Genomic DNA, 17,591 nt, shown 5'->3' on the forward strand with positions numbered 1-17,591 from the left:
CAAAATAGTTCAAAGTGGAACAATGGAGTGCCTTGTGTGTTACACATTGATGGATGTTTTATCCAAGGACCACCAAGTGTGGTTGTAAATGTGGATGAGACAACAGAGGAAAATAGTAATTCATATTCTTTTCTAAGGAAAATTTATTTAACTAACAAAATCACGGTTGAGTAAATATTTCTAAAAAAGAGTGAACTGACAGCAGATTCCTACATAGTGACGAGGCGATGCTGTGTGTTACACAAAACTTTCACTTGATGTGCCACTTGTAGTGTTTTGATTAAATACAGTTAATATTTACACAAAGCTCTATTTATTGGCGGGCACGGTAGCTGGGCGTTTCGGTAAGAGGGTCGACTGTCCTCTGTAATAAAGAAAACTGAGTAAAGGAGTCAACCATCAACTTGAACAGAAGAATCCAGATGGCACGTGTGATGAAACAGGCACCAAGGTCACAACTGTCATGTTGTAGTGTATATTCTGCAATAAGATATTGTGTGTTGCCAGCCTATGGCCAATCATTGTAAATGATAACTTGGTCATAGTCATGCCAAGTTGGCCGAACAGTATTTACATTACCAGGGTGTATATGTGGACAAGAAAAACAAAATTCCCGGTTTTTTACCAGATTTCCCGGTTAAAAAAACACTTTTCCTACATGAAAGTACGCTTCTTCAATGGTGAAAAATTCATTTTTCCATGATAAGTAACGGTATACTTTCCCTTGGAGCTGTAAAAATATCAATCTTTTGAATGGTAACTTCAGCGAATGAAAAAAACACAACAAAGTTTTGGAAAGATCTTTTATGTCCAGCAACATTTACACTGCATATTTTTGTATTTGTATTACAAAAGTATACATTCAAATTCCACCAAACACAGCACGTTAGTTTCTGAAGGATTGAAATTGAGACTGAAATGCACTTATGTAAGCCAATCATAGCTCATGTCACGTGATCTCAGCAGCCAATGACAGTAGATATTAAGAGCATAGGACACTTGATGGAGTCAGCCAATAGCAACATCACTATTAAGTAGCATCAACACACAAATAGAAAAAGTTAATGGTTTAAATTAATGTATATAGTTACCTACAAGAAAAGCTAAGCTTTCACATGTAATATTGGTCTTTTTGCATGTGTTACACTTTACAATACATCACACGAAAGTGCCAGTAAGATTTTAAATAATGACATTTAAGTCTGATCTTCTGGGCTCCAAATTCTTCTCAGTGGCTAATCCTCAATTAGAGTTGAATGCTCTGTGATTTAAGAAATTCATTGTAGGTGACATAGCCTGTTTGTTCATATATCATTACGAGATCTTACATGACATCATAAAAGAAATAGAACATCAGAGGATGCTGGAGCATCGGAATTTCGTAAACCATACTAAAATGCATAATTCAGCTTAAAGTGCACATTCATATGCCCAGATTGACAATGAGGTATGCCCAACCTGATATTAAGCCTTTCAGTGCGGTTTTCAGGATGCAAATTTTCTTGGAGTACCAGTACTGTATTATGTTTGGTTCTTTATTATGGCATAATGCTGTATGTGACAGAACATAAAAATGTGGATCTGAAATTCAGTGAACTGTTGAAACTAGCAAATAATGTGGAATGAAACATTTCGTTTCTAATAAACTGACTGCCTCTGCGGAAAAGATTAATAAAAGCCACCTTTATTTAGCAACCTGATAAAAATAACTTCATTGTTTTGCAAGGCAATTAATGCTTGACTACCAAAACTGTGGGAATAAAACAAAATCAGAAAACTAAAATGAATAACATATTTTAGCCCTCCTTAATGCTATGAATGTATTTTAATTCACTTGACAGCTCTCAGCAATAGAAATCCATTTTCTTTTCATTTGACGTGAGAACTGTAAACTAGGAGGAAACAGCGAAAATCACTAAACGGGAAAATGGCTCACGCAGAAACTACCCCCATCCCCACAACAACCCAGACTGCTCTGCGCATGTGCAAATACTACAGCTTGTGTGCCATAAAAAATTTTCCATGTAGCATCTAGCTGCTTGTTACTACTGCTGATACTGCTAACAGCTACACTTCAAGTAACCTGAAGCGGGAAAAGGTACTGCCAATACGAAACTCAACTGCGCATGGCAACTGCTCAAATGAACTTAATGTAAAAAGTTGCGATGTCATGCGCAATGGCAGCAGTTTATTGTTATGAAGTTTTCCATAGTCTTTGTCCTGAAGCCTTTAACACATTTTGCTGTTTATCAGTTCTTACCAATCAAAATTGCAAAAATTTAACTGAAGACTAAAACAATGAAAAATTCCCGGTTTTTACTGGTTAGCTCCTGGATGAAAATGTCGTTTCACAGGTGGCTCTCCCTTTGATAGTACCTGTTTTGCCAGTTACAGGGCTGGTATAGGTAGTGGTAGGAGAGTGCATAGGTCAAGTCTTGCAGTGCGAACAGTACAGGGACAGAAGCAGTATGGAAGGGAAATGGGTGCAGAAGGAGGATAGGGTCTGACAAGCATATTGCGAAGATTGGGAGGGTGACAAAAAGATATTCCAGATGTGGTGGGCAAAATCTCAGACAGAATGGACCTCATTTCAAGGCATGATCTTAGTAAGTCTTTACCTTGTAGAACTGGCTGATTAATACATTCAAGACCAGTATAATACTGAGTGACTAGTGGCGTATTAACAAGTAATAGACCCCTTCCCACCTCTATCACATACAACATACTTGTCTTTTCACTCTTTTTAACTTGTGCATCAAGTTTTAGCAGTCATCTCTGTCTTGCATATTACCCTCTATTCCACCTTTAAGCTCTCAAGTCTTCAGATAGTGTCTGGTGCAGTTGCCAACAATCAGTTCTTCTCCTTATCCCATCTGGTAAGTCTGCCCTGACCCGGGGTTCTGAGTCACTTTTCCAAATGCTACCCCTTTTCCTAAACCTCACCAATCCTTTTCCTTCACTCTCTTTCTTCCCCTTCAACCCTTCAGCCAGAAGAAGGAGCCACTGGCTCCAGAATCTTGGATATGTGTTACTTCTTTTGTGCGTGTTCTCCTGCCGCCACTTGGTAAGTAGGTTTTTTTTTTTTTTTTTTTAAATATCTATCCAATTATATTATGTTCTTGGAAGCACATTACGTAGCACTATGTACTCATACTGAGGGGAAGGATGGCATCTGTTAAGAAAGCAAGCCTTTCAGGAAAGGTATGGGCAGTTAGATACTGTTTGAGAGTACTTGCAGTTAGCAGTTAGTTTTACACAAGTCCTCCACATGGGCCACACTGAAATACTAGTGTTTAAGATGAGATATTTAATTGTTAGGGACCAGAAAATGTGGAATCTATTGTTGGCAAAATTTGCATCTATTTCTTGCAAAATTTTCATCTATTTTTGTCGAAATTTGTATCTATTTTTTGTTTGTTTGTAAATGGATTGACTCACAAATTTAAAAGGTTTTTACACCACATGTGTTATGTCAGACAAAGCCTTAGTTCTTTGAAGCTGATTATTAAGTAAGAGCTGCCTGTGAACTTTTCAACTGGAATGTTTGTTTTCGAAAAAACTTAAACAGCCTTTTCTTTTTGTCTGGCTTTATTTACGCTTTCAACAAATGTTTGTTCTTTTGTAAAGCAGCAGCACTTTCCTGTTGGTGAATTGAATGCATCTCCAATTTAAGGTGTTTCTGGACATTATTTGTTTTTTTTTTTTTTTCACCCAATTTAATTATTACAAAATCTGCAGAATATTAATTTCAATCTTTTGTGGACATTCACATGCATGCAAATCAGGCTTGACAACGCTGCAGATAGAACTGACAATGCACTTAGTACAGAACTAAAACCAAAAGCAGCTCTACTTGAATGTTACAGGAAAAATGTCATTGCTGTCAAAAAAGTGACATTATATAGTGGCACACCGTGGCAAGCATAAACCAACTAGAATTTTGGCCGAAAGAGGGGATAGTGGCAATGATGGGGAAAAAAGCCACACCACCTTCTCACAGGACAGCAGCCTACATCCATGTTCTGAGAGAGCAGAACTGACACCCTGCCACAAGGATCGTTGACCTCTTTTGGTGTTGTAAGGGTCGTAATTGTAATCCGTGATGTACCAGTATTAATCACTTCACCAGTATCAAAATAGGAACAGAAAACAGTGAACAACTCACAATACAAAGCATTCAGGAATGGTACTGGGCAACTTCTTGTAGAGGTTAGCAGAGTCTTGTTGCCGACATAGTTCAGGCCTGACGAAACAGCTGTTCAAATCATCTGCCACCTAATTTTTCACATTAAAAATGTCCACATTGTACCAACTTCTGGATTTCACCTAACAAAAATATATGTTTCCTTCTTATAAAATGCTAGTTCCCATGTCTGAATACTACATTGCATCTATTTACAGACTATTCAACTGCCCACACACTTGGTACTGCACCAGAGCATCAACCACAGTGATATATCGTCATGTTCGTGCACTTTTTATTTTTCAACCGGATTCTTACACACATTTTATCTTTCCAAATTGGGCTTTACCAAATGATGTACAATAGCAACATTTTCAGCATTATATGCGGAGAATAAAGCTGTTTCAATCCATCCCTCATACAATAGTTCCCCTGGATACAATCTGCATGGCAGAAGAAAGCAATCAGGTGCGTGGAGGGGTTAGCACATAGAGAGTCCTGCAGAAATTATTTTAAATCTCTTGGCGTAATGACAGTGCCAAGCATGTACATATATAACTGTCTAATATATGCCAGAGAACATCTGAAAAAATTGAACATGAGATGTGACGTGCATGCACACAGTACAAGAAACAGTCACCTGCTGGACTTGCCTTCCACAAGACTTGCTGTAGTCCATAATAACTATAAGTACTTAAGCATAAAATTTTTCAATAAGTTACCATGCTCAGCTCGTACAGTACCACTAAATAAATATAAGAATACATTACAAACCTGGCTACAAAACAACGAATTCTATACAACTGAAGAATTCTTAGAAACTAATCATCAAAATATACGTTTTACCTAAGTTATGAAGAAAATGTTTTGATATTATATAAGGTAGTTATTTACTGTGATTCTTTTCTTATGTGTGTATTTAATTACTGTATAAAACATTGTTTTACATAATGCTGAAGAAAAGGTCTTTAGTTCCTTTTCTCCCCTTTCTGTAACTATTTGAATATCATACTGAAACTAAAATCCTCTGTAAACTTTGACGAAGCCAACTGTATGAAATATATTGAAAGGCTAATAAAAATATTCTATTCTATTCTAGCATCTATTACGTAATTTCGCATTTTCACATTTTGAGGCACAATTCACATCTGCAAAGGTCGTTGTAAAGGTCATGGCAACTTTTTTGTCTCAAAAAGGTATTGAATCAAACAATTCTAAAATATGTAAATGGAAGGTTAATTCATACATACACTTTACATGTAGGGAAATGGATGAACACACACACTGCCATAAAGATATAGCATAAGAAAAAAGACGAAACAAATTTTGTCATTTAAAACAAGTTTGATGGCCAATTACAACAGTACACAATAATATAGGGCACTAACACGGACCTGTGATATCTTGAGAGTACCTAGAAATAGTCTCCCAACAAATCTGTCACACACTGCCAACACTGTGAAGGATGTTGAATACCCGTGGCCTCACCATGAGCAAATTGTCAGATCACACATCACTGCTGTGGTAATGTCTTCAGTTCTGGTATTAGGTCATGAATCGTATGGCAAGTATGGTGGATGCTCCTCTATTTCCCAGCCTCCTTCATGTGAGCAAATTCCACACACACACTGCCACATAGGCTCTCGTGTTATCCTCAAGAATTAATGCATTGTGTAGACGTTCAGGACGTTTCTCCAGAATAGCTTGTCGCAGGTGTTGTTGCAGGAAAGTGCGACAGTAGTACAGTATATTAACAGTTCATCCAAGTGAGATGAAACTGCACAAAATCACTGCTCAAATGTCATAGGCTATGATGACAATTAATGTGACAGGAGAGGGACTGCGACAAAATTTCTGCCTATGTGATGAATCTGTATGATTCCATTCCCTGGACTGGGATTTCAGTTCTGGCTCATTAGGTAGAGACAGTGGTCATGTGTGTGCAAGTCGCATTTGTGTGTATGTTGTATAATTCAGAAGAAGACCTTACTTGTTTAGCAGTCTTTATGGTTTACTTGTCTGTGATTCAACATCTCTGCTATATGGTGACTAAAAATCTATCCTTTCATAATATTGTCATTATTCCATCCTAGATTTGCCACTGTTAGATTAATTTACCTTAGATACAAAGCTAAAATGACAGCATGATATTTGACGTAAGTACCTAGTAATGCAACTGTACGAACTTTCACCATGATATTCTATTTCCACAAAGATACAGAAATAAAGAGACAGTTCAGGGGCCACTATCTGTTCCCAGCTCCACTTGAAAAATTCTTAAGGTTAAAGTTTAGAAGTTAGTGGGGTGAGAATTTTATACAATATGAACAGAATATACATTTACTTGGAGAAAAATTGGTATCACTGTAGGTCTTAGACTAACAGTGATATAAATAATTTTGTAATCAAAAAGGGTGCTGGGTGACCACAGCTTCCAATGCTGTATGCAACCACAAAGTGAGTGTTTCATTAGCTGTCTGCACCACATCTATATAAAGACCAAAGTTTGGAAGTTATTTGTTCATCATCAGTCAAACGGAATATGTTACACTCCTCTATGGAATGTGCTGTGATTCTTTCCATGACAGTCCGCTTAAGACTCACAAGGTGTTAATGACGAGTGACATTATTGATTTTTCGATTGAATGAGATATTGCATCTTACTTGTGAAACTGTGTAAAAGTGAACCTAGTTGGGTAGAGATTTACTGGCAAACCTATGTATCATTTTTAATGTTCTGTTTCATGTGCCACCCGCTATATTATAGAAAACTGTGTGGTGAGCATCTGAGATTATTTCTCCACTTTTAAGATGAGCAATTAACTTTACATAACTAGGGACAACATATAGAAACTGAATTTGAACTGCATCAGGTGCTCAGTAAGAGAGAATAGGCTTTAATGTTTTCAAAACCTATACTTGTGCTTGTGATATTTTGTCAGAATATACTTCTCACTGAAACGACAGCGGACTTTTATTTATTGGTATTATTCCCGACTCCTCTGCACTACTCTTTGAGAGTTAGAACATTTTATTTCATTTTCAGTGAGCTGAATGGTGAACCTAAGGACTGAAGACTAAGAACAATATGTTCTCCATTGCTTACTGGATGTTCAAGAATAGTTTTCAGGCCTTTGTAAAAGGCTATGATATCCAAAAATCATACAAGATTACCAAACATTTCAACTTACAAAATTACTAACAAACCAAGCATTTTTACCTGCTGCCCCACACCACAGTAGTACAAGTTTGCATGTCAACCAACTCTGCAGATGGTGAAGAGATTGAAAATTGTATGACAAGATAAAATAAATTATTCAGATAGTTAAGGGGGAGGAAAATTTAATTGTAATGAGGGACTGGAATTTGATAGTAGGAAAAGGAAGAGAAAGAAAAATAGTAGGTGAACATAAACTGTGTGAAAGTAATGAAAGAGGAAGCCTCCTGGTAGAATTTTGCACAGAGCATAATTTAATCATCGCTAACACTTGATTTAAGAATCATGAAAGCAGGATGCGGCACGGGTTAATATGATCCCCATATATTACTGGATACAAAGATAATGTGTCAGTACTCCAACCATCAACTGCAAACTGACACAAGACCCATTCAAATTGTATTTGAATGGTTCTCGAGTCAGCTGGCAGTACTGACACATTATCTGCGTATCCAGATGTGATATACATCCAACTGATGTGATGTATATAGGGATCATATCAACCCATGCCACAGCAACGACAGCCTGAAGACAACGCACTGAAGCGTTGAAAGTGGTTGCAACAAAATAAAATAAAATAATACGGACAGCTGTAAGTGTTTTATTTTGTCACAATGAAGAAATTAAGGAGATGGGACCTGCATACGTTGAAAGAACCAGATGTTTTTGAGAGTTTCACAGGAAGCTTTAGCAACAATTGGCTGAAATAGGGGAAAGGAAAACAACAAAGACAAATAGATAGCTTTGAGAGATGGGTATTGAAGAGGCAGCAGAGGGTCAAATAGATAAAAAGACAAGGCTTAGCAGGAATCCCAGGATATTACAGGAAATATCGAATTTAATTCATGAACAGAGAAAATATAAAAATGCAGAAAATGAAGCAGCTGAAAGGGAATAAAAACAGCTAAAAAAATGAGATTGACAGGAAGTTAATACGGCCAAGCAGGAGCAGCTACAGGGCAAATGCAAGAATACAGAAGCATATAACTAGTGAAGAGAACAACACTACCTATAGGAAAATTAAAGAGATGTTTGGAGAACAGAAAAGCAGCTGTGGGAATTTCAAGAGCTCAGAGGGAAAATCAGTTCTAAGCAAAGAAGGGTAAGCTGAAAGGTGGAAGGATTATATAGGAGGTCTATAAAAGGGAGACGAACTCGCAGGCAATATTATAGAAAGAAGAGGCTGTAGATGAAGATGAGATGGGAGACATGGTACTGAGAGAAGAATTTGACATAGTCCTGAAATACCTGAGTCAAAACAAGGCCCCTGGAGTAGATGACATTATCTCAAAACTACTGATATTCTCGGGAGAGAGAGCCACAAAAAAACTATTCCATCTGATATGCAAGATGTATGAGAAAGGGGAAATACCCTCAGACTTAAAGGCGAATGTTCCAACTTCAATGAAAGCAGGTGCTGACTGGTGTGAATATTACTGAACTATCAGTTTAATAAGAGATGGCTGCAAAACACCAACACAAATTACTGACAGAATAATGAAAAAACTAGTACAAGCCAAAATCATGGAGAATCAGTTCGGATTCTGAAGAAATGTAGGAACACACAAGGCAATACTGACTCTATGACTTATCTTGGAAGAAAAGTTAAGGAGAAGCAAACCTATTTTTAAAATTTTTTGTAGATCTGGAGAAAGCTTTTGATAATATTGACTGGAACACACTCTCTGAAATTCTGAGGGTAGCAGTGATAAAATATAGAGAGCAAAATGTTACATATGATCTGCACAGAAAGCAGATGGCAGACATCAGAATAGACAGGCATAAAAAGGAAGCACTCGTTGAGAAGGGAGTGAGACACGGTTGTAGCATATCCCGGATGTTATTCAACATGTACATTGAACACGCAGTAATGGAAATCAAAGAATAATCTTGAGAAGGTATTAAAGTTCAGTGAGAAGAAATAAAACCTTCGATGACATTGCAATTCTGTCAGAGACAGGAACGGACCTGGAAAACCAACTGAACAGAATGGGTAATGTTTTGCAAGGAGGATATAAGATACAAAAGCAGAACAAAGTTAACAGAAATCATGCAAGACAGAGAGAATTGGATTAGGAAATGAGACACTAAAAATAGTAGATGAGTTTCGCTATATGGCAGCACAAAATATGACATTTTTTATTGCTCCTGTCAATTTTCCTACATTCTAAATGTCAATTCGCACCTAATTTTACTTTATTGTAATTATAATTTTTCAACAATTTATGCTTTATGAAACAATGTTCGTGGAGACAAAAATGACGTAATTGACATAAAATGATGCAGGCATGGCATTGGCCTTTAAGCAGTGTTTACAACTGTTATTTGGTTAAGTTTGTTGAAATCACAATATTCTACTCAAAAGGTGTGAATTTGTAAAAGTCGGAACAATTCATGCTTTATTTCCTTCCAATGCCAACAATTACTTGGCTTGGTGACTGATGGGAATAAAAACATTCGTTCGAATAATGGCCAATCGGAACAGTTTTCAGTCTCTACGATACATGTGCAACTCTGTGATTGTTGCTCTCATTATGACAGCTCAAAAGCACATTTCACATGTTTTGTTGTTTGGCCACTTGTAGAGTGTTGACATCTAACCTCAAAATGGTGATTAGATTGCAAGAGATGCACATCAGCAGATATGCAAACATCACAAAAAATATGTATGTAAATATGTGTGTTTCACAATGAGAATAAATTCTTGTAAAGCATCATTCTAAGCATGAAAAAATATGCAACTGATGAAATATTTCATTATTTAAATAATTAATCACATTTGCATGCTTCCCAAAAACAATGATTATGCTGAACGAAATTAAGCCAAAATGTTTCTACTTCCCAGACAGTTAATCAGTTCCATTACGTCAGTGGGAAAACAATAGAAAATTTAGATCCCTTTATTGGATAATAAACAAGTCCCTAATGAGTATTTTGATACCTATTATGTAAATATACCATAAATAAACTATGAAAATGCAAGGAGGGGGGAGCCTATACGTAACTTTTACAGCTTAAAACATTATTTCCCAAAGTTTATATTTTACCGCATTTTACGCCTTTTTAAGTACCTTGAAAAAGTGTAAAAGTGTAGTTTCGCTGTAACTGGCGATAGCTGAAGTAGAGAGGATACAAAATATAGACTGGCAATGACAAGAAAAGTGTTTCTGAAGAAGAGAAATTTGTGAACATTGAATACAGATTTTAAGTGTTTTGAAGTCTTTTCTGAAGGTGTTTGTCTGGAGTGTACCAATGTATGGTAGTGAAATCAAACAATTCAAAACTCAGGCTGGAATATCAACAATATTAGAAGGAAAGACTGTTGCCCACAGTTAAGATGGCCCAAAGAGTTGCAGGCAGGTACAATGAAAAGACTGTTACACATTATAGCTGTCGTATGTGTGTGATGAAGAATGCTTTGGTCAAAAGCTACAACGTGTAACAATCTTTTCATTGTGTATGTCTGAAACTCAACGGGAACGGGTCCTTTTCCTAAAATTCTTGTATTGAAATGAAATGTGGAAGATAAACGGTTCACACACAAAGAGAATAGAACCTTTTGAAATGTGGGGGTGCAGAAGACTGCTGAAGATTAGATAGGTAGATCAGGTAACCAATCAGGATAAAATTGGTGAGAAATGAAATTTGTGGTATACCTTGACTAAAAGAAGGGATCAGCTGATAGGACATATTCTGAGACATCAAGGAATCACCAATTTAGTACTGGAGGGAAGTACTGGGAAGAGTGATAAAAATTGTAGAGGGAGAATATGAGATCAATATAGTAAGCAGGTTCAAAAGGATGTAGGCTGCAGTAGTTATATGGAGACGGAGAGGCTTGCAGAGGATAGAGCAGCATGGAGAACTGCATCAAACAAAAACAAAACAAGAACTACTACTACTACTACTACTACTACTACTTACTACTACAAGATCTTCTTTCAGTGTTTGCCATTTAACAGTTTGTACAAAAATATGGAGAGACATTATTTTGTTGTGTTCAAAATGTCAACAGAAACTCTGAAATCATCTACTCTTTTGGTAAGACAATGTATAAGCTAGAAAGATTATATCTTTACCAGGTTAACACATTGCACATATTTGGTGGCCTCGTGTAACTTTTCCTTGCAGTAAAACATGCATCAATTATAGTTGTTTGGTATATAATACACTAAAATCAGTGTAAGCAATACCAAGTTATCAGTGGCAAATGTTAGGTTCAGATTACATGCTGACGACAAATTGTTAGAATGTTTATGTTGCATCTCGTTCATGTGTGTACTAACCGTGATAAAAGAGCAGTTTTGAAGATAGTTAAACTTTGTACTTGGATTGCTCACAGATGATTCAAAACAAACAGACATTACGTGTTTATTTTTGTGAACATGTACTTAGACATAATCATCACAACCAGACATAATCATCACAACTCTAGTTTGATATCAGAAAAGCAATAAACATCAGTCGGGAAACATCCAGGGCCAACTGTATCTATTGTGCCATACTAGCGTACATTCACCAATGTACTTAGTTATAGACTGCACAGAGGGTTTGAAATGGGTTTTCGATGGGATTTCCTATGTTCACAGAGGGACACAGTGAAAATACCACTGGCTTTCAAGTACCGTTTACAAACATTATGTGGCCGAGTCTCTCAAGGTATGAGCTCCCTAGTCCCTAGTTCTAAATTGGTAGAAGTTGTTACAAGTCAGAACAATTTGTGCCACTAGTGCTTTGTCGCCTAACACTGTCAACCTAACACTAACCGCACTGAGTTTAGCATTGTTTGCAGCCATTAAAATTAATGAAATAGTACTGTTTTGGACTGAACTTCAGCATTAGTCCAACAGAAGGGATGCTGGTAAACAATAAACAAGAGCTATGGCAGCACCTCTTCTGGGTAACATACAAACTAGTTTCAAATCTTCACAGATGTAGCACTACTGGCATAAAATTTATGAAGCTGTTGGGAAATTATTTAACAAAAAGATGCAATAACTTTGGATTAGAGGGAGATATTATCAGGTGGTGTATGGTATACATCTTTGCATGGTCAGCAATTAAAATTAAATAGTTTTATATACACTTTCCATGATGCTCTACATAACTATTTCAGTAACAATGTATGTAAATAACAAACATGAACAAATGACAATGAAAAACATGAGAAAAATAATTTTAAAATGAATCAACAAATAACAGATTGGTAAGGATTGCTGAAACAGAAGAAATAGAAATAAACATTTTAAATGCAATGTCAAGGAAAATTTGTAAATAATGTTAAATGTGACTGCAAGTGTCTCTCAGACAACTATTAAAGTACAGACATTCAACATTGCCATGATGGGGGTCCTAAATGCCAGTTTCCCATAAATTTATCTATCTTTTCTTTTTCATGCACATGTTTAGCAATAACGAACCCTGCTGCTTGGGTAGAACATCAACTATGTCATGAGAGATGTAGGTACTTGCAGAGTAAGGTTGCAATATATTTCCTAGTGGTGTGCAGCCACCTAACCAGAGTAAACGATTACTGAGGTGGCTACCAAATTGTTGCATGAACAGGACCTACGTTTTACTATCTCCTATTCATTATACTTCTGTGCCAGTATTTGTACAAATATTTCGTGTGAGGCTTAGGGACCCTAATTGCCTGTGACCATGGTAGCTACTACCACCAATTCGGCCACAGCTCATAAGAGTTTTGTTGGCAAGCATTTCATCCAAAATTACTATATTTTCAGTTTCATCAAACTGTGTCATCCAGTGGTAATTACAAGCTATTGAAATATAATCTACTTTCTTTCCAGCAAGAGTTACAATTTTTTTTTTTTTACGACTAGAAAAGTATTGTAAAAAAAATTTTACTGCTTGTAATATCTCAAGTGAGTTTTGTAGCCCATTGTTTAATGTAGGCAATTTTCAATAATGATCTTTGTTACTTTAACATTCATGTCTCACCTCTTCATGCAGTGTCAGTTTATGTACCCAGTACCATACTGCAGTACGCAAGTAACCACAACACATTCCACAGTGGACTGCCATCACAATTTAGAAGTAAAAAAGACCTACACTCAGTTGTACAGGAAAAATCTTTGAAATGAAACAAAGGCATAATCTGTATCACTTCAGGCAGGGGGTTTATTTTCACAGTCTTGGATGTTATTGAATTTAGCATATGTTGAAATTCAGAAGTAAGAAACACATTTTTTTTTTTTTTTTTGTTAAATTCCTGCCCCGAGATACAGGCCTCCAAAGATGACACTGCAAACACCATTCTGAAGATGCAAATTTCGGAAAAAAATTTAAAATGCTGTATCTCTGTAGTAGTTCTAGATATTTTGTTAGAGTTTTTTTATTTGAAAGATACTTGTTTTATGATTACAATAGTATCCTACTTTTGGACATATCTGTCAAAGTTCTTTTACTGTTGCCTTTTCAATTTTTTTTATAATTTACAGAAAATTTTTTTTTCGAAAATGCCAGTCCAGAAAAGTTAGATTTTTTTATTAGTACCATGTAGTACTATATTCTCTGGAGAGGAGAGCTTCCACTTAAAAAAAAAACAACCCTTTCAAGGGTAATGTATGTCTTCACTGTGTTTGTTTCTTACTGATTTCTCTGTTACAATGTTTATGTCTATTGTCATTGTTACAGTTATTTCTTATCACTTCCTTTGTTACAATTATTTCTTTTCACTTTCATTACTGCAGATATTTCCTACACTTTGTTGTAGTTTCTTGTCAGTTTCTTTGTCATGGCTGTTCATTGCAGGTTTCTGTACTGTAGTTGTTCAGCGCTAATTTGTTTACTGAAGAGACTTCTAAGAAATCTGAGACCATCCAGTGAGTTCTGTGTTTTCGTACGGAATTTGTCAGTTGACACAGTTTAGTGTGTTATGTGAAAAGGACTGTTTGAAATGTCTTCTGATGAGGCCACAGGAGAGTAGTGTCCTGACTATTTTCATATCAGTAACAGAGAGATATATATGACAAACAAAAAAACAGACTTTGTTCAGGTTGGGAATAAGTGTTCTCACTTGAAGACTCTGTTACAAAGTGAAGATGTTCCCAGTGACAACTTTTAGTGTTCTAAATGTTTAGACAGAATAACAACAATGATAGTATCTGAACAACGTGAAGCCTCCCTTCATGCAGATTTTGTATCAATAACGGAAGAATTAAATACCCTGAATCAGTCAGCTACAGAGGTAGGTGTTAGTCCCGTTAAGAAACCATGCTCAGTGAAGTCGAGTCATAAGATCTATGCATCAAGAAAACACAGAGAAATTACTAAAGCTATGGATGAATACACTACAGCAAAACTGACCACACTCTTCAGAGTACAAATTCCATCTACCAAATAAAGTGAATAAAAGCACTCTTGTACCTCTTGCCATGAATTTTTCACAAATGTCAACTCAGCTGTTGAATACTGTGCATCCTATAGTGAAAAGGTGCAAGTTTTAAATACTATTCCAGAGAGACTTTCAAAGAAAACAATTTTGAACCATGTTCCATCAGTATCAAAGTACATGGTAGACAAATCAAGAAATGTGGGATCTGTAAATGGAGTCTTTGGAAGACCAGATCCCTATTATGGTCATCTTGTAGAAGCAGCTCAAGTTGAAATAGTGTAGTCATTTTATCTGAAAGATAAATGAGACTGTTCTCGCAAGAGTGAAAAAAAGACACTAAAACCGTATCTGTAAGGTCAAAAAGTTGTGAAAGTGAAGAGCTACATGAATCACTGTATTAAAGAAACTTTTGCAATTTATAAGAGCAAGTATACAACTTCACATATTGGAAGATCAACATTTTATGCACTACAACCTAAGTGGGTAGTTCCACACCCACCCAGAGATGTCTTTTTATCTTTGTACTGCATGAATTTTGAGCTTTGTGTGATAACTTTGAAGAACTTATGGGAGCATGTGACATATGACACCTTGGTTGGGCGTGCAAAGTCATTAGTAGCCTGTAACGTAAAGTGAGAGACTTGTTTGTTTCAAGAATGTGGTGTCTGCCCTTGAAAGGGAGGACTGTCTTTACAGACACTTGGTCTGGAAGATGTAGCATATAACTCTGCAGAAATTACGTATGCAACATGGGAGGAAAATAAACTAATTAAGAAAACTGTTACCTTTGACAGTTTCATTGATAAACTTGGTAAATGGTCAGTGAAAGCAGTGACACACCAGCATCTGAAGAAATTGCAAGAACAACACATTGCAGAAGTGAAAGGGTATGTACAGGCTGATGAACAATGTTTAGTGCTTCACTGTGATTTTGCTGAGAATTGGTCTGTAATTCTCCCACAAGAAGCACAAGGGTATCATTTGAGTATTGACCGGGTTTCAATTTTTATAGGAGTGAAGTGATGACACAGAACATGACTCAGCACGTGCTTTGCTAGCAATGCACAAAATTCTTCAACAGCAAAGACGGGCAGAGATGATCATCATTATTCCTGATAGTGCTCCTAGTCATTTTAAAAACCGTTCGCTTGTGCCAACTGACTAGGTACACAGTGCTACTGGCCACGGGAAGTGGCCTTGTGATGGTGTAGGTGGCCTGCTGAAGTACCATGCTACAAAACAATCTTTCCAGATAAAATACAGCTGCAATTCAGAATGTTGAGGATTTTACGAGCATCGTGAAATCTTACACATCCACAGCCCTTATTCTTTTGTCCAAAGAGGAAATCGAAGAATTCAGTGAGCAGAAAGAAGAAGAATGGTCCAAACAAACTACTCCTGTGAAAGGAATTCAGAAGACACATTTTTGGATGTGTGATGTACAAACTCATATTGCATGCACTTTAAAGAGCAAGAAAGAAGAAATTTCATTTGTTCGGCCAACACCTCAGAAACAGCAGGATAATATTCAGATTCACAATCTGAGAAGGGGGGATGTTTGTTGCATGTGTGTATGACTGTGACTGGTAGATTGCAGAGATTATAGACACCAGTTATGAGTTAAACATAACTGTAGTGAACTTCATGCTACCACATGGACCAGCTGCTGGATATAGGTTTCCAGCTGAAGGACAGCAACAACGCCATCAGTGCTCACTTCCTATTCACAATGTTTTGAAGATTGTAAGTGCTCCAGTTCCTCTTGGTTCAACAGGAAGGCATCACTCTATATCAAAGGAAGATACTGAAGCAGTGGAACATATTTTAAGTCCACTGACTGGCTAATTTCAGTACAAAACAGAGTGCACAGAGGTTGTATAAATTGAAAATTTTAAGTCTTTGGACCTTTCACACACATTTTGTAACCATTTAAAATGCTTGAAAAATGAGTGTTTTCTTCATCTTTCAAAACTAAAATTATGTTAAATAAGGCTAGGTTTTGATTTTTGAGAGCCTGTTATGTGATGATAAAATGGGTTTTACGTACAGCAAAATTTCAATTGTTTATAAAAGCTGTTCAACTTAAAAGTGGGAGCTCTCCTTTTCAGGGAACACAGACATATACAGTAGTAATCAACAGGGAAGAGAAAAAAAATTATGGATTGGTATTTTTAAAAAAATAATAATAAATAAAAAATTTAAGAACTTTGACAGGTAAGTCCAAATGGGGGGTTTCTTTGTAATCATAAAGCAATTATCTTTCAAATAAAAAAAGCCCAACAAAATATGTAGAACTATTCCAGAGATACAGCATTTTAAAATTTTTTCTACATTTCGCATCTTCAAAATGGTATGTACAGTGTCATCTTTGGAGGTTTGTATCTCGGAGCAGAAATTTTTTTGGAGGAAAAAGAAAAAAAAAAAAAAAAAAAAAAAAAAAAAAAAAAAAAAAAAAAAAAAAAGTGTTCCTTGCTTAGTCATTCATTTTAACATATGCTAAATTCAAAAACATCCGAGACTATGAAGGTAAGATTTTTTCCTAGCCTACCTGAATTGATATGGACTATGCCCAAAGTACAATGCAACAGTGAACAAATACTTTTCCATGTAGCAAGTATGAGAACATACCTTTCCACATACGAAGTGCAATTCCTTTATGATTGTCTATTAAAACAATTCTTCCAAGACTGTCTGTTACGACAGACAGTCTTCTATTTGGAGAAATAATAACTTTATCACCATTCCTCATCTGATCACACAGACCAAACCTGAAATGTAACTTACATGTATGTTAGTCGATTCTAAAACTTTCAACAACAACAACAACAAATCAA

The 17,591-nt window shown here is 36.3% G+C and overlaps 1 protein-coding gene across 2 annotated transcripts in view; it reads right to left on the reverse strand.

Annotated features, from left to right (window-relative positions):
- The window catches only part of LOC126092071 (rab3 GTPase-activating protein non-catalytic subunit), a 217,495-nt gene that overhangs the window by 162,628 nt on the left and 37,276 nt on the right, over positions 1 to 17,591 (reverse strand). For both annotated transcript variants that reach the window (XM_049907488.1, XM_049907490.1), the window contains exon 8: positions 17,386 to 17,525. In XM_049907488.1, the coding sequence (XP_049763445.1) occupies positions 17,386 to 17,525 (140 nt within the window). The remainder of the gene's footprint in view (positions 1 to 17,385; positions 17,526 to 17,591) is intronic.

Source organism: Schistocerca cancellata, chromosome 7, assembly GCF_023864275.1.
Source record: "Schistocerca cancellata isolate TAMUIC-IGC-003103 chromosome 7, iqSchCanc2.1, whole genome shotgun sequence".
Classification (NCBI taxonomy): Eukaryota; Metazoa; Arthropoda; class Insecta; order Orthoptera; family Acrididae; genus Schistocerca; species Schistocerca cancellata.